This window comes from Lissotriton helveticus, chromosome 7, assembly GCF_964261635.1.
Source record: "Lissotriton helveticus chromosome 7, aLisHel1.1, whole genome shotgun sequence".
In the NCBI taxonomy this organism is placed as follows: domain Eukaryota; kingdom Metazoa; phylum Chordata; class Amphibia; order Caudata; family Salamandridae; genus Lissotriton; species Lissotriton helveticus.
Window position 1 is genome coordinate 1,432,675,259 of NC_136068.1, and position 18,796 is coordinate 1,432,694,054.

General features: G+C 45.5%; 1 protein-coding gene across 2 annotated transcripts in view; it reads left to right on the top strand.

Annotated features, from left to right (window-relative positions):
• The window catches only part of ABCC3 (ATP binding cassette subfamily C member 3), a 708,094-nt gene that overhangs the window by 603,810 nt on the left and 85,488 nt on the right, over nt 1–18,796 (top strand). For both annotated transcript variants that reach the window (XM_078654774.1, XM_078654775.1), the window contains exon 25: nt 7,628–7,754. In XM_078654774.1, the coding sequence (XP_078510900.1) occupies nt 7,628–7,754 (127 nt within the window). The remainder of the gene's footprint in view (nt 1–7,627; nt 7,755–18,796) is intronic.

Below are 18,796 nucleotides of genomic sequence, written 5' to 3' on the forward strand. Positions count from 1 at the left end.
TAATTGGCTGGGTCGTCCCGACAGCCTTTCTTAAAAATCGGGACGACCTCAGCACCCCTCCAAGAGTCAGATAGGCAGCCTCCTAAAACAGCCTCATTCAGGAGTGAAGCAATTAGTCTACTCCACTCGCGTACGTTTTCCTTCAACAGATCGCCAGGAATGCCCTCCGGGCCAGCAGCTTTGTTTATAACAAGGGACCTAATTGCCCCTTCTACTTCCTTGACACTAAAGGGGTAATCATTGATTGCGCTGGTTACCGGCAATCTAGGTAGGGAGTCTGTGCTAGATTGTGATACAACTAAGGGGATAGAGTATAGCTTAGAGAAGTGGAGAAACCAAGCCTCCCCTGAGATGTTACAGGTCAGTTGTACATCAATGGGATTATCCCTGGCTCTCATCATATCCCAAAACCCCTTAGAGTCTTTCTTGGAACTCGCCTTCATTAGGTCACTCCAAAAGATGAAATCATATGCTTCCTTGGCCAAAACTATAGTTTTTTTATATAATTTCCTGGCAAGTCTAATTTTCCCTGGATCTTTGGATTTCACAGCAAGAATGAGCTCCGTTTTAGCGACCCGACATTCTGAAGTATACCATTTGTCTCTCGCCCTAGAGACACTTCTCGTCCCGGCCCTTACCCTACTTTGCGGAATGATAAGCAACTCACTTAGGGCCGAGATGGTTTCTGTAAAGGTCGCTAGGGCAGTAAGGTCGGTGTTTTCCAGAACATCTAAGTTCGACCTCATAGCCACCATTATGGTCCTCGCTTGTTCCATCCTACCCTCGTCCGCTGCTACTTTAGCCCATTTTAGCCGCCTACCACAATTGGAGTGAACAAGTTCATGGGATGATTTCCATGCAGAGGCGGCCTTGACCTGGTTCCCGACCTGCCATGGTGGGGTAAGAGTTAGAGACAAGGGATTATGATCGCTATCACAAGAAGATAAGACTTCCATATCTTGGTGGAATGGCCATAAATTGTAGTTCAGCATGATGTAATCTATTCTGGAGGTATGTCCCAGCCTATTGTAGGTGTGCGCTCCCCTTAGGTCTGAGTTGGAGCGCCCATTAGTTGCTCTCAGGGCGTGTTCCATACAGAGAGAATTAATATCAATTGCACTCTGCGTCCATTTTTGGATCGGGTCTAAGGCAAGCGTGGGGATACCTCTCCTTGTGTCATCTTCCCAATTATCTAGTATATCCTCACTTGCCAGAGGCTCAAAGCAGCAGTTAAAATCGCCTGCAAGGATTACATAGGAGTCAATGTTACAGGATTCAAGTTCACTATTTAGTCCTGTTGAAGATAACATTGATACCCCTCCTCTGGCCCCCCTTAGATAGAGGTTAAACACTTCTAACTTCCTGCCCCTCTGGCACTGTATAGTTAGTCTCTGGAGATCGGGGGATTGGGTGAATTTATGATTAACACTAAGACCCAGAGCAATACTGACCCAAATAAGTAGGCCGCCAGACGGGCGACCTTTACTGCCTGGTTGTTGAGTGGCTGGAACAAAGTAGGTTGTAAAGCCTACCCTGTGTCTAGGTTCTAAGCACCAAGTTTCCTGTAGGAGACAGATGCTAAAAGGATCCAAAAAAGAATTCCACTCTGGTATGTCAAAGTTACGGGCAAGCCCTGCCACGTTCCAACTTAGGATCTTTATCTGAGTTCTACCGGGGGTAACCTCTCTCGGCAACCTAGCCAATGTAGCGGGATCTGGCACTATTCCTGGCACTGTTACAACAGCGATATTTTGTCTTTGGAGGGGCTCATTCTGGGATCGGCAAACGGCCCTGGTTACGTTGGGTCGCATGCCATCTGGTGGGGCCATTCGATGTGGTGACACAGGTATCATAGGAGAAACATCTAGATCCTGAACTGCTGCTTGGGATCCTAAATTATTTGAGAAGTTCAAAGCCCCCTCAGTTTGCTGGGGATTTAACATAGATTGTATAAATGTGGTAGGATTGATATCCTCAGAATCAGACGACAGGGATAAGTGATTTGAGGACCCCAAAAATAAGAGGCCCTTTTTAGGCACTGGAGATACAGATAGCCTTGGGCGTCAGTCAACATCCTCGAGGCAGCCGAACCTGTTCATAGTAGGGAGCCCTAGCCAGCGTCTCGATAGATCTCGATCTTTGTCTTTATTTGAGAGCCCTCTCCGTGGCCGATGGCGTACCAGAGACCAGTCGCCATCCTGCATGTGCGTGCTGCGTGGGGGATAGAAAAAGGACAGTGGCCTAGGTACAATAGGTAGACCTTCGCCATCAATAGCCCATGAGCAAATATGGTGCGCCGTGTATGGATCCTCGAATGTTACCACTATACAGTCCCCCGGGCTAGATTTCCAAGAGGGACCCACCCATGGGACTCGACGGACCATTAGGACTCTGCTTCTCCGACCGTTTGGAATCGGTCTATTCACGTTAAGCCAGTGCATGGTCTTATTCTTCAGAGACCAGTCGGTCTCGTGCTGGTCATTTCCAAGCCGGGGGACCCCCGTCAACACAACCACATACTCATTAGCCTCCGGAGGGAGATCAATGTAACCCCCTCGAAAAATGTTCTTACTACGTGGGCCCTGGGTTGGTTGGTGAACAGCTTTGCTGGCATTTGGTCTTAGGGGAGCGCTAGCATTGGGATTTACAGGAGGTTGGGTGATGGGGAGCTTCAGTTGTGTAGATGTGAGGTCGACGATTTTTCGATCCACACCTATAGTTCGTGGTTTGGGGACTGGCCGCACTATAACAGGTAATAAAGATGGTGATTGTACGGCATGTGGGGCTGGATCTTTCTCTAAGAGACCTTGATGTTCTAATCCACGCAAGCCAAGAGTAGCCAGAGCTATAATGCTCTTCTCCATCTCCAACAAATTATTTTCAATGCGTGATAGTCTCAGGTCTAAGGGAGAGAGAAGCTTCTTAAGTGTTTCCCAAACCAAGCCTATAAATTCCCCATCCCCCTCTTTATGTCCCTCAGTATGTTTACCATCACCCTCAGCAATTGTGATAACCGATACAGAGGCAATTCCCTCTTCAGCTACCTCTGTGAGTGCCTCAATCGGAGAGGCACACCCTCCTATAGCATTAGTCACAGGTGCACTTCCCACATTGCACTGGTATGCCACAGCAATTTTAGATTTCTTACGCGAGTAAGCAGACCTAGAATTGCGTTTCCTTTTGGGTAGTTTGCCTTCGGTGTTGTTAGATACAGGTATCCCAAAAGTCATCAGGGAGGGGGAATTAGTGACTAGCTGACTGGAGGTGGCAGAAGATAAATTCTGATTATCAGACAGAGATGTGGGACACAGGGGTAGAGGTGAAGTGAGTGTGGTTGGACTATAGTGAACATCTGCCTGCGTAATTATGCAGTGCGGAATGGCCGGGCGCTCTGGAGTTACAGCAGTTGCTATGTTTCCCAAGGAGGATTTTTTTGAATTTGCAAAGTCCAGTGACAATTTCCTAGCAGCGGCCAAATCCAAAGAGACACGAGTCTGCAATTTGGATATTTCTTGATCAATGGCTAAGTTAGTACGGGTGATAAAATCATCCATTGGGCCATTTATTTGCGGCCCGCCCTTATTAACCCTACTACGTGTTGCCCGGGTACACATATCTAACAAAATAGAAAACACCCCTAGTATGCAATAAAAGAGCAAAGATATAGACCAGATGTCCGAGGGAAGGGCACAAGGGGTTGGGCCAGTCCAGTCCTCTCCGTACTCGAACGGCCTCAAACGGCCCGCTCTTAGCCCGGTCTTCGCCCCGAGCTGCGTCCCGCGCTGCGGGAGTTTGAGGATGTGATATAGGGGGCATGTTGGACGAGGGGCGGGCCAGCAGGGAGAGCGGACCGGATGGTGGTTCACGGTCTAGCAGGGACTCCTGGTACTTGGAGTCCCCTGCACGCTCGCAGCCCCGCCGAGCCTCTCACCCAAGCCGCCTTGCTGTCCCTCTGTGCTGGCAGACGGAGTCCCACGCACTCCTGTGCGATGCGGCACCCGCGGAGCGGGTGCGGCGAGATGTGGGCAAAGTTACTGCAAAAGAGACCGCCTGGTCAAGGATACCTCCGTAGGTAAGCGAGTTAGTGTCCATAGTCTTATAGCCCACCGCACTTTATTGGCTATTAAAGGACAAACACGTTTTTGCCTTGGACCATTTTATTTCATCCATCGTAATTATCACGTTCTGCTTCAGCTAGTAGTCATGAATTTTAATCAACCATTCTTTTAAACTCTCCCAATACATTTAAGACTATATCTTTACAGTATTCCAAGATTGTTTTTACTATAAAGCGTATTACTGTCTGCCCTCTTTCAGGCCATTTAGAATTTGTTCGGATGTTAATTTCTTTCCCATTTTTCTTTGATATGTCTGCATCTATTACTGCTTTGTTGGTGAGCTGATCTTCTTTGTTTTAATTTCCACTTTTTTGTGTGTATGTATCCACTGTTTAGTCCCCTCTTTTGGGCGCTCCGGAGATCGGGTTTCTCTCATCCCCTGTCTCCCCAATCTGCTGCTATGTCTTCTACCCTTTCACCTTGCGCAGCTTCCTGTTTTCGCTTATCTACTCCACTACTTCCACAGTTTGAATACATTGCCAGTGTTTCTTACTAAAACTCTGGTGTTGCCTAGTTTTGAGAAGAAATAAAAGGATATTCCTCGTGATACTCAAACTTATCTTCTGAATGAATTCCCTTGCATCATTGCTGTTACCTGGATCCTTTCATAATGCTTTTGTATCAATATTTCCTTTTCGGGTGTAAATACATACTAATAAATATCGTAGAAACAAGATATTATCACCCTCCTTATTCGGCGCACGCTACTAATCCCTTAACTGTTCATGCTCCATGATCTTGCAAACCCTATCCATTTTCGATCCTTGTAACCCTTGATTCCAGCTGCCCTCTGTGTATAAATGGCCCCCTGTTATTTACAGCTGTGTTTCTGTTAGCTCTGTTGCCAGAGCCTTGCTGCTCAGCAATGGGTGCTTCAGTCCCATTATTTATGAAAGAAACATGTGTGGAGGTTTTTGGGACTATAGAGTTGCCATCTATTATTTCTTTTGAGGGGAACAGTTCATAGTCCGTTCATTCCACGCCCATTGGGATATATGGTAATTGAGACCGCCTTCTTAATAGCCATATATTATGCTCCACAGCTGCACTCCAAATAGAGCGATACCGTCAGAAAGACAGAAAATGGAAGGCAGAGCGAGATCGGCGCAGTGCTAAATTTGCGGTAAAGTAATAAGTAGGGACCCAAAGTTTTACTTAGGAATACGCCGCCCCGGCTGCTAATTGTCAGAGTTGCCAGCTAGCAGGTGTCCTAGTCATGGTTTCACATCATGCCTTTTTTGAACACCCTGCACTAAAGGTCATGGGCTTGCATACCGACCTTTTCAACTTTGTTTATTTACAGACTTTGATACAGCGCCAAATGGAATGTACAGGGAAAGTGGGAAAAACACAATGAAAACGTTGATGGTGCCGGGGGGAGGGGGTGGGCTAATAAATGGACAACTTGTCTTTCATCATTTCAAGTTGGTCGTAATACATTCTACCGGCAAAAGAGTGCATGCCGACTGCAGAGAACAAGGACATTAAGGCTATCTACTTTAACCTCCTCCATAATGAAATCTTAGCAGTCACCCCATCTCTACTGTGAGATGGATGTATACAGGGCAACAAGAGTCTTAACAGAGGCCCAAATGACACCAGCTCCACTATTGTAGACCTGGTCAGCGTTTGACAAAGAAAGGTGCTGACTATGGATGCCACTAAGAACAAGAATTGGCATAGCCAATAGATCTCGCTTTTGGGACCTTATAAGTATTTAGTTATGCAGCCTTCCTTTCTCTCTTCCCTCCCTCAGTCCTTCTCTCTCTCTTCCCTGACTCAGCTCTTCTCTCTCTCTTCCTTGTCTCAGCCCTTCTTTCTCGATGTGGGACCTTATAAGTATTTAGTTATGCAACATAATATCCCTGGTGCAACAACATCAACTGTTGCATTGCTAAACACTTATATAAGGTCCCAAAGGCGGGACCTATTGACTATGCCAATGCTTGTTGTTGTTAGTTCCCAATTTATACACCCAGGGTTAAAAGTCCATAATGTCACATAGTACGCTTGCTTATTGTTCCTGTAAGAAGTCCTGTTGAGGCCATATACCGTGAGTTCAGTCCTGTCATAAGAATTATAATGCTAAATTTAATATGCGAGTTTTTTACTCAGTCCTGTCAAAATAGACCACTGGCAAAGTGCCCGCTCACCTTTAAACAATGTATGCTCTTTGTACATGAGAATCATTGGTAGTGGGACTTTGTAATATATAAAAAACCAAAAAAACAGATGTCACTGAAATTCTGAGAACTAATCTCCGCACGAGAAAGAATACAGCCTTGTGAAATAATGAAGCTTGTCACGATCCGATATCATGTGTGTTAACGAAACTGCCACTAAGTGTTACTCTGATAAAGTTACAATATGCTGGGTAAAACCCTCCGTTATTGACATTGTCAATATGAGTACCGCGCTTACCCGTCTGATGAGTCGAATTTTGCTCCTTTCGGTTTCAAGCTCCTAGCGTGCAGCCGATGCCGATGCTAGTTAAAGTATTCAAGTTTAAAGGTCATGAACATGGTCGAAAGACTAGCTGCGTCCAACATTGGTTAAGCAGGTGCGTGGCTGTTGGTACCTACCAACAGGAAAAATGCACTGGTAATTGAGGCAACACCCTACAGATTCATGCAATCCTTACGGTTACAATTTTTTTTACCAATGTAATCAGCGATAAAACACAAGAGAGGAAACAATGACATCTAAATTCAAACCTAAGAGCACCTATTTAGCATCAATTTCACTCAAAATGTTAGATACATTTGAAATAATGATAAATAAAGACATTAAGAATTGGAATCTTGAAACCAATAAAGGCCATAATCTTACTCGGTATGATCAAAAAGCCGTTAAATTAAATGCAAACAATCCCTAAAATTACAATGCAGCCGGCATATAAAGGAGGGGCCATAGTGGTGATGGACACCACCTTTTATCACACCAAGGTTAACCAACATGTTATTCAAGCAGTCTTGATTATCATAATGCAATGTATAATGGCATGAAATAGATGTATAGATGTGCATTCTATATTTTAATAATTCAAAAAGGAGAATACCTAAGAATACCTAAAAGGAAATAAAAAACAGTAATCAAACAGTCTCTTTTTTATTTCTGTTTATTAAATATACAACTTGAGAGCATAACAGTAATCAAACAGGCTTGATTGTTTTAAAATCTTTCTTACACCAGCCTTCACAATAAAATTAATGCTTTCATTTGATGCTGAGCCATGGTGCAAAATGTGCTAGTGCTATGGGCAGCATAGCATGAAGGATGATGTCGGAAAATTAGTTTTAATGCTCGATGTACAGTAATGCTGCTATTGCTGCAATACATATCACTTGAGCCTACCATATGTTGAGTGTTATTGAAACTAATAGGATAAAAGATAAATTAATATAGCCTACCATCTACAATTCCCAATGTAGTGCTAGTTAGGAAATTATATTTTTGCCAATGTAACTAGTTTGCCTATTAACTTTCATTCCTTGTTTGTTTTTTGATAGGTGGCTTGGGGTGCGTGTTGAGTTTTTGGGAAATTGCGTAGTTTTCTTTGCTGCCCTTTTTGCTGTGATTGGCAGACGTAGTCTTAACGCAGGACTGGTTGGACTCTCAGTATCGTATGCATTACAGGTATGTGAAATCTATGGCCTAGCAACCAATGTAGATGTTCTCATTTTACTTAAAAGCTATCGGATAAAGATATAAGCAGTTCTTCATGTTACTGAAAATGAAAACAATGTGTTATAGTGAGCATCATTTAATTTATGTGATGCATATCAGTAATTTTAGAATACAAATGCTAGCTTTCATTTGTTCATATAAAACATACTAGAACTCATTCAATAAAGCAGATGTTACATCCAAATTTATTTGTGTTTTCAATATTTGATATCTTTTTACAAGTGGAGAATCTTACATAACTGTGTTCATTTCTTTCAACTGTTCAAAAGGTGGGCACAAAGTTAGTGAATAGTGTTAGTGTCCAGTTGAAGGTCAAAGAAGAAAAATGAGGTTCTCCAATTGTGATTGACCCCAAATTTGCACTTCTAGTCACTGCATCTGGATATGATTCAGAAGTGTACTGTTGTAGATTGTTTGTTAAGTTGCATGATAATATAAGTAAAATGCAGTGTGATAGGCGTACATACCTACATACTCAGGCAAAGTCCTTCTTTTGGTTGCACTTGTTAAAGAATCCTTTTATTTCCAGATCTTTAAATGAGGATGTTGAATGACCTTAGTTATGTATCGAAATTCATTATGACATTGATTCAAAACCCACAATGTCTTACACTTTAGACACCATTTACAAAGGGGTATATTAAACTATTGAGGTCTTGGTAATGATGTCATAGTGAAGAAAACATCCGAGGCAAGGACACTCATTGCTCATGAAAAGAGAAGGTTTTGAGGAGATTTGACATAACTTGATCTTGCCCAAAGTTTTATCAGAAGTGTGTTTAGCTAATCTTTCACAAGGTGTATATCATCTAAGAATACCACCATGCAAACATTAGAGAGATAACAAAAGATGTAATTCATGAAGTGCTGGAAGGCATTTGGAGCATTACAAACGCTCAAGATCATCACAAAGTATATAAATTACCATACAGAGTATTGAAACCCAATTACTAGGGGTGGGCAGAATGTTCTGCTCCACCCGCAGAATTGGCAAAATGTGGCCACTCCGCGTAACCCTTTTCTTTAAAGTTCTGGCCAAGTTCCACCAATTGGCATGTGGTGGACTATTTCTTCTACTGCAAGGCTCTAGAATATGAGAGCTGGCGAGTGCAAGTGAGATTTGGCATCCCTTTGCGCGATTTTCTAACGCGGGAGTTTGCTGGCATTCATGGTCAGAGGGCTGCCATTCAAGTAGTTTTGCTGCCACTCGAGTAGATTTTCTACTTTAGCAGCACCAAAATGAACACAAATGGCTGAGCGCTCTTCACAACACATGGTGGAGTTTGCACAGATTTTTAGCGCTGCTTGCATTACTTGCGCTAAATTGCAGACCGAGCGGTTTATTTTTTGTGCCTGTTGACAGAATTCCATGGACTCTCGCTGAGTTTTTCTGTAACTTTGTGGAATACCACGCAGTGAAACTCCGTGAGCTCCGACCAACAATACCAATTTCCAACTTGCTCCCGTAATAAATCCTCACATAGAGATCAAGTTTGATGAAAAATTTTGGAAGTCTTGATACACTTGAGGAGGACTCCGATCAAGAGGAGAGAAAAAGGCTTGTAGATGTTAAAAGTGTTCAGTTTTTTCTAAGCAATACCACATCTGTATTCACCATTTGATTTGACTACAGAGACGATCCTCCAACTTGGAAGTAGGAGTAATACTTTCTCAATAGCTTCTCTTTCTTCACTGTCAAAGAATATATTCTTCAGTTTTGAATAGGTTCTCCTATCATTATGTGAATCCTGCCCTCATTGTGCCATTGAGGAGTTAATATATCTGCTCCTTTCTTACTAAAGACATTCAAAAATTCTTCATAATATTATGAGATCTTCTGTGATTGTTTCTTCTGTGTTATAGGTGATGGTTCCTTCGGAGTGAAACAGGACTAAAACTGGATTTTCACCCTAGGTTTAGTCCTATAGCAGTGTTCCACACAATAAAATGAGAAAAAATATTTTGTGTTTCTCAATTAATTTGAAGATCATGTTGTCTCAGCCGGCTTGTCCCTAAGACCATGTAGAATTCTGGTGCATCAATCACATCAAATATATTTGTTTCAGATTACCGATCTAGGTAGCCATTAACAGAGGTATGAATGTAAATGTAAATGTACCGGTATTTATAGAGCGCACAGCTACTTCCCTGAGGTAGTGTCCCGGCGCTGTCCGTATAACGCTTAGGAACCCTTCCTGGTTTTTCCTGTGAGTGTCCACTCCTGGGAACCCCCCAGGGTGAAACCAGGCATCCCTGTGCTTTTGGGGCCATTGTGGAGATTAAGCAAGCTATTGCCCAGAGTCGCAGAGTGGGACCCATGATTAGAATAGGCACCGAGGCGAGAAATGTCAGGTCCGAGGAAATTGAGCCCAAGACCCGCCAAGGCGGGTATTGAACCCTGGTCCCGGGCCAGACCTCTGCATCAGGGTCTGCCGCTCTAACCATTTGCAGCTCGGGAAATGAAGGCAGTTCAACCGATTCCCTGATTTTTCTCATTAACCAGTGATATGTACCTTTGCCTTAAAATTGTTGTCCTTAAAACGCCATGACGCATCAGAGTCCACTAAGGCAAAAGCAGTAACAGCACTCACTGGTGTGTAGACCAAGCAATGAGCTAGATCAGGGTTCTCGAAAGTCGGTCCTGGGATGCCGGATCCATGCTAGAATTTTAGCATATTCCCATGTAGATAAATGTAGTTTTCTTAAAATTTGGCATGGATTCAGCCTTCCAGGACCAACTTTGGAGAACCCTGGACTAGATAACTAACAGACACTTCAGTGATCTTATCACACATCCTATGTCCATTATACAAGGATGAGCTAATCCATTTCCTGATACCTATGGGCATACCTTCACAAAATGTCCCATTTATCTCAGACTAGGCAGATTCTTGCCTTTCTTCTGTAATCTTTTTCTTCTGCATTAATGGTCTGTTGAGAATCCATGATTGCATCATTTCCTTTTAATGGATTGGACGCTCATGGTATTCTGATGTTCAAGGAGACCCATTAATCAAAACATCCTTTCTCAGCTGTGTGGAATATTTGTTGGGCCTAAAACTGTAGCATGAGATCAACTAACACTCTGGAAACACCCCATCTGTGGCTTCATCGGTCCAGGCTGCTTCTGCAACCATCTGCCAACAGTAACAAATATATCCGACAAGTTCTTGTTTGCCTTGCTTTAACATGATCAGCCAAGTGTGAGATGACTGTGCTGTGTAATCATAGACTGTCATTACAAATGAGCTGTCTTTGGTTAAAGTAGATAAATTAGACTACACAAATCTTACCTTGGATGTATCATCAACAAAATTTCAGGGTCAGGCTAAAAAATGGAACTGACCATTCACCAAAATCCAAGGATAAATAGTGGCGGATTCTTAATGTCCCAGTATTTTATCCCTTTACTAATATATAAAATATAGGTTTGTGACATGTGGAGTTGTAAATAAACATACTGTGCATACTCTTGTTATTTAGTAAGGGGCTCAGATGTAAGGAAGTTGTTTTTCTTCGAAGACTTCTTCAAGTCACAGGGTATAGTGATTCCACCTATTGCTGGTTTCTGGTAATATGCATGGGCATAGCCTCCATTTTTAGATTGTTTTTTTTTAATGTCAGGTTCAGAAGCGTCTCAACGAGTTCCTATTTGACACCTCGTGGGATTTTTGCTGGGCCTGTTTGGATCCTCTAGACTCGTCGGTGTAAGCAATCATCGCGTCTTTTCTTCATCTTGAAATGTCACACATCCCTCATTCAACTCCATGACTGAGTCCTTTCCACACCTGCTAAGGGCTTCACCAGCTATGTTAAGTCTTCGAAGCCTGGAAATGCTCTATCAATTATGAAAAGAACTCCATTCAGACACTACCCTAAGTGTCGCACCAAGTATCGGTGGACAGATCTCCAATAAGTGTGTAACCCTTGTCTGTCCCTGGAGCACAAAAAGACCTCCTGTTCTTGTGTAACTGTCAGGCTTGAAGCATCATATCCACTTCCAGGGCACCCAGCAGAGTAATGACACTCCAGATTTCTTTGGCGAACAGAACATTGAAACTGAACTCGAAACAGGGAACTACACCCCATCGGGCCCGGTCTTCGCCTTGGGAGAGTTCCAGATCGCAGAACAAAGTAGATGAGCTGCTGGCTCCTCATCATCATCCATCAATCAATCAACCAAACAGGATTCATAGAGCGTGGCTAATCAGGTATCCAGACACTGAGAACATAGCTGCTGAGGGGTTCCGCTGAACGGCTGGCGTGAGAAAAACCTTACCACCTCTTCCATATTCCCTGCACCATACAGAGACAAGCCCCACTCTACAGGGGGTTGAGCTCCAAGCACAGAAGGCTACCAGCAGACCTCTGGTGTGTCACTGCTTGAAGGCCATGGTAGGCACCAACATACTGCTTCGAGCCTTGTGCCTTACCACAGAAGCCATGCACTTCGACTTTGACCACCTTGTTGGCGCCAGCATCAAAAACACCCTTGAAGCCATCTTCATACTTGAATCCAAAAACTACCTCAGTGCTGCCAGGCCAGGAATTACCTTTGGTGCCAAAACGACCTGGGTCTAGGACGCCATCTTCCCCCGCTTCAGGGGATCAAGAAAAGCCCATCCTAGAGGACCTGGGGGATGAACTCAATGCACACCCATAGCTAGTCCTTGCTCAGCTACCCCCAAAGCCAAAGACTGTGCCACACAAGAGGAACCTGACCTTCGAGGAGGCCATCTACTCCCCACTGAGGCCTACTCTTAAAATACCTCAGCACACAAGCTCACCTCTTCCTTTGCCTTGGGTCCCTTCACCTCACTTTTCTATTCCTCTGTGTTTACCTTCCTTTCCACCCCTCTCTCTACCCCCCCAAACTATCAATTACTGACCCCTCAGCTCACTATCTGCAGGGTCACCTCATTCTGGGTTTGATGGGGACAGTTCTTAGTCCCCCATGACCCTTATGTTATGCTGTTAGGCCCACACCCACAAGAAGACCAATGGGATGACAATGACGTTGACCCCCTTGGGTATACGGTCCCAATCTGTAACCCACAAAACCCTTCCCGCCCACTACCTTCTACCATGAGATCCTCTGAAGGGAAGCCATATATCACAAGATGGAGATGCAGAAGCTCCCAAAGTATTATGAGTTTTTGATGGAGGAGCTCTCTTCACCCAGCATTGTATCCAGTACCTCCCTAGGCTTAAGGGAATGCTTACTCCTGCTCTTGAAATCTAGTGGCTGTCCCTGAAAAGCAGGGACTTCCTTGTTCTCCCCTACCACATAACATCTGTCTGGGGATGGGTAAACAGGTTTATGTCTCAGTTGATGGAAATCATGTCGGACCAGTGGGTTCTCAAAATCATAGACAAGATTTATTGTCTGGAGCTTATGCCTATACCACCACACATCCTTCCATTAAGCATAGCCTCTCCCCAGAACATTAGCGCTTACTTTAATAGGAGTTGCAGGCCTTTTTTTGCAAGGGAGCAATGGAGGTTGCACTGTTCCAATACACGGGCAAGTCAGTATACTCTCTATACTTCCTCATTCCCAAAAAGGATGGGTCTCTCAGGCCAATTCTTGACCTCAGGCACCTCAACACTTATATCAGGTGAAATGAAATGAAAAATTATATTTGTATAGCGCGTACATACCCGAAGGCCTCGCAGCGCTTCAAATGATTACTGTAGTGAGCCATCCGGTTGTTGTCCTCCCTGAGATTCGGCGGAAGGGAATTCCACATTTTCGCCGCAATATGTGAGAATGTCCGACCGCCCCAGCGAGCTTTCTTAATTTTAGTTGTGGCGGCTAGGTGCAGAACACTGGAACGGAGGGTTCTCGAGGGAGTATAAGGTACAACAAAAGGGAGCAAGATGGCAGGGCCTGTTCGGTGGAAGGCTTTATGTACAATGCACATGGCCTTAAAGTGTATTCGAGCGGCCACTGGGAGCCAGTGCAGTTCTTTTAGGGCCTTCTTGGCTGACTGCCAACGAGGGATGTTAAACAGTAGTCGGGCAGCACAGTTTTGCGTAACTTGGAGTCTGTTGATCACTGCTGCCGGGGCTCCCAAATATTATTTACAACAAGGGGTGGTGATGGACAGAGTCTCTGAATTAAGCAGAGTACTCTCACCCAGTCAAGAGATCAGGGCTAGATCCAACACCGTTTTTTAGCTCATTGCACCATCCCAGTTTCAGAACCTGGCTGTATGCAAATTAGTCTGTCCCTGGCCCAGTGCATCATGGGAACAGGGCAGACCAGACTACAAAAGCCAATTCTTACACTGGGAAGGAAACAAGCTTCCGGGGACCGGTTTCTGCCATTTCAGGCGTCTTCGGCCCGGCTTGCTTGAATCCTGATGGTGCAATGAGCAAGGGACTCACATCTGAGTATACCCTTCCACGCTTAGGGTGGACAAAATTATTTACAACAAGGGGTGGTGATGGACAGAGTCTCTGAATTAAGCAGAGTACTCTCACCCAGTCAAGAGATCAGGGCTAGATCCAACACCGTTTTTTAGCTCATTGCACCATCCCAGTTTCAGAACCTGGCTGTATGCAAATTAGTCTGTCCCTGGCCCAGTGCATCATGGGAACAGGGCAGACCAGACTACAAAAGCCAATTCTTACACTGGGAAGGAAACAAGCTTCCGGGGACCGGTTTCTGCCATTTCAGGCGTCTTCGGCCCGGCTTGCTTGAATCCTGATGGTGCAATGAGCAAGGGACTCACATCTGAGTATACCCTTCCACGCTTAGGGTGGACAAAATTATTTACAACAAGGGGTGGTGATGGACAGAGTCTCTGAATTAAGCAGAGTACTCTCACCCAGTCAAGAGATCAGGGCTAGATCCAACACCGTTTTTTAGCTCATTGCACCATCCCAGTTTCAGAACCTGGCTGTATGCAAATTAGTCTGTCCCTGGCCCAGTGCATCATGGGAACAGGGCAGACCAGACTACAAAAGCCAATTCTTACACTGGGAAGGAAACAAGCTTCCGGGAACCGGTTTCTGCCATTTCAGGCGTCTTCGGCCCGGCTTGCTTGAATCCTGATGGTGCAATGAGCAAGGGACTCACATCTGAGTATACCCTTCCACGCTTAGGGTGGACAAAATTATTTACAACAAGGGGTGGTGATGGACAGAGTCTCTGAATTAAGCAGAGTACTCTCACCCAGTCAAGAGATCAGGGCTAGATCCAACACCGTTTTTTAGCTCATTGCACCATCCCAGTTTCAGAACCTGGCTGTATGCAAATTAGTCTGTCCCTGGCCCAGTGCATCATGGGAACAGGGCAGACCAGACTACAAAAGCCAATTCTTACACTGGGAAGGAAACAAGCTTCCGGGGACCGGTTTCTGCCATTTCAGGCGTCTTCGGCCCGGCTTGCTTGAATCCTGATGGTGCAATGAGCAAGGGACTCACATCTGAGTATACCCTTCCACGCTTAGGGTGGACAAAATTATTTACAACAAGGGGTGGTGATGGACAGAGTCTCTGAATTAAGCAGAGTACTCTCACCCAGTCAAGAGATCAGGGCTAGATCCAACACCGTTTTTTAGCTCATTGCACCATCCCAGTTTCAGAACCTGGCTGTATGCAAATTAGTCTGTCCCTGGCCCAGTGCATCATGGGAACAGGGCAGACCAGACTACAAAAGCCAATTCTTACACTGGGAAGGAAACAAGCTTCCGGGGACCGGTTTCTGCCATTTCAGGCGTCTTCGGCCCGGCTTGCTTGAATCCTGATGGTGCAATGAGCAAGGGACTCACATCTGAGTATACCCTTCCACGCTTAGGGTGGACAAAATTATTTACAACAAGGGGTGGTGATGGACAGAGTCTCTGAATTAAGCAGAGTACTCTCACCCAGTCAAGAGATCAGGGCTAGATCCAACACCGTTTTTTAGCTCATTGCACCATCCCAGTTTCAGAACCTGGCTGTATGCAAATTAGTCTGTCCCTGGCCCAGTGCATCATGGGAACAGGGCAGACCAGACTACAAAAGCCAATTCTTACACTGGGAAGGAAACAAGCTTCCGGGGACCGGTTTCTGCCATTTCAGGCGTCTTCGGCCCGGCTTGCTTGAATCCTGATGGTGCAATGAGCAAGGGACTCACATCTGAGTATACCCTTCCACGCTTAGGGTGGACAAAATTATTTACAACAAGGGGTGGTGATGGACAGAGTCTCTGAATTAAGCAGAGTACTCTCACCCAGTCAAGAGATCAGGGCTAGATCCAACACCGTTTTTTAGCTCATTGCACCATCCCAGTTTCAGAACCTGGCTGTATGCAAATTAGTCTGTCCCTGGCCCAGTGCATCATGGGAACAGGGCAGACCAGACTACAAAAGCCAATTCTTACACTGGGAAGGAAACAAGCTTCCGGGGACCGGTTTCTGCCATTTCAGGCGTCTTCGGCCCGGCTTGCTTGAATCCTGATGGTGCAATGAGCAAGGGACTCACATCTGAGTATACCCTTCCACGCTTAGGGTGGACAAAATTATTTACAACAAGGGGTGGTGATGGACAGAGTCTCTGAATTAAGCAGAGTACTCTCACCCAGTCAAGAGATCAGGGCTAGATCCAACACCGTTTTTTAGCTCATTGCACCATCCCAGTTTCAGAACCTGGCTGTATGCAAATTAGTCTGTCCCTGGCCCAGTGCATCATGGGAACAGGGCAGACCAGACTACAAAAGCAAATTCTTACACTGGGAAGGAAACAAGCTTCCGGGGACCGGTTTCTGCCATTTCAGGCGTCTTCGGCCCGGCTTGCTTGAATCCTGATGGTGCAATGAGCAAGTGACTCACATCTGAGTATACCCTTCCACGCTTAGGGTGGACAAAATTATTTACAACAAGGGGTGGTGATGGACAGAGTCTCTGAATTAAGCAGAGTACTCTCACCCAGTCAAGAGATCAGGGCTAGATCCAACACCGTTTTTTAGCTCATTGCACCATCCCAGTTTCAGAACCTGGCTGTATGCAAATTAGTCTGTCCCTGGCCCAGTGCATCATGGGAACAGGGCAGACCAGACTACAAAAGCCAATTCTTACACTGGGAAGGAAACAAGCTTCCGGGGACCGGTTTCTGCCATTTCAGGTGTCTTCGGCCCGGCTTGCTTGAATCCTGATGGTGCAATGAGCAAGGGACTCACATCTGAGTATACCCTTCCACGCTTAGGGTGGACAAAATTATTTACAACAAGGGGTGGTGATGGACAGAGTCTCTGAATTAAGCAGAGTACTTTCACCCAGTCAAGAGATCAGGGCTAGATCCAACACCGTTTTTTAGCTCATTGCACCATCCCAGTTTCAGAACCTGGCTGTATGCAAATTAGTCTGTCCCTGGCCCAGTGCATCATGGGAACAGGGCAGACCAGACTACAAAAGCCAATTCTTACACTGGGAAGGAAACAAGCTTCCGGGGACCGGTTTCTGCCATTTCAGGCGTCTTCGGCCCGGCTTGCTTGAATCCTGATGGTGCAATGAGCAAGGGACTCGCATCTGAGTATACCCTTCCACGCTTAGGGTGGACAAAATTATTTACAACAAGGGGTGGTGATGGACAGAGTCTCTGAATTAAGCAGAGTACTCTCACCCAGTCAAGAGATCAGGGCTAGATCCAACACCGTTTTTTAGCTCATTGCACCATCCCAGTTTCAGAACCTGGCTGTATGCAAATTAGTCTGTCCCTGGCCCAGTGCATCATGGGAACAGGGCAGACCAGACTACAAAAGCCAATTCTTACACTGGGAAGGAAACAAGCTTCCGGGGACCGGTTTCTGCCATTTCAGGCGTCTTCGGCCCGGCTTGCTTGAATCCTGATGGTGCAATGAGCAAGGGACTCACATCTGAGTATACCCTTCCACGCTTAGGGTGGACAAAATTATTTACAACAAGGGGTGGTGATGGACAGAGTCTCTGAATTAAGCAGAGTACTCTCACCCAGTCAAGAGATCAGGGCTAGATCCAACACCGTTTTTTAGCTCATTGCACCATCCCAGTTTCAGAACCTGGCTGTATGCAAATTAGTCTGTCCCTGGCCCAGTGCATCATGGGAACAGGGCAGACCAGACTACAAAAGCCAATTCTTACACTGGGAAGGAAACAAGCTTCCGGGAACCGGTTTCTGCCATTTCAGGCGTCTTCGGCCCGGCTTGCTTGAATCCTGATGGTGCAATGAGCAAGGGACTCACATCTGAGTATACCCTTCCACGCTTAGGGTGGACAAAATTATTTACAACAAGGGGTGGTGATGGACAGAGTCTCTGAATTAAGCAGAGTACTCTCACCCAGTCAAGAGATCAGGGCTAGATCCAACACCGTTTTTTAGCTCATTGCACCATCCCAGTTTCAGAACCTGGCTGTATGCAAATTAGTCTGTCCCTGGCCCAGTGCATCATGGGAACAGGGCAGACCAGACTACAAAAGCCAATTCTTACACTGGGAAGGAAACAAGCTTCCGGGGACCGGTTTCTGCCATTTCAGGCGTCTTCGGCCCGGCTTGCTTGAATCCTGATGGTGCAATGAGCAAGGGACTCACATCTGAGTATACCCTTCCACGCTTAGGGTGGACAAAATTATTTACAACAAGGGGTGGTGATGGACAGAGTCTCTGAATTAAGCAGAGTACTCTCACCCAGTCAAGAGATCAGGGCTAGATCCAACACCGTTTTTTAGCTCATTGCACCATCCCAGTTTCAGAACCTGGCTGTATGCAAATTAGTCTGTCCCTGGCCCAGTGCATCATGGGAACAGGGCAGACCAGACTACAAAAGCCAATTCTTACACTGGGAAGGAAACAAGCTTCCGGGGACCGGTTTCTGCCATTTCAGGCGTCTTCGGCCCGGCTTGCTTGAATCCTGATGGTGCAATGAGCAAGGGACTCACATCTGAGTATACCCTTCCACGCTTAGGGTGGACAAAATTATTTACAACAAGGGGTGGTGATGGACAGAGTCTCTGAATTAAGCAGAGTAC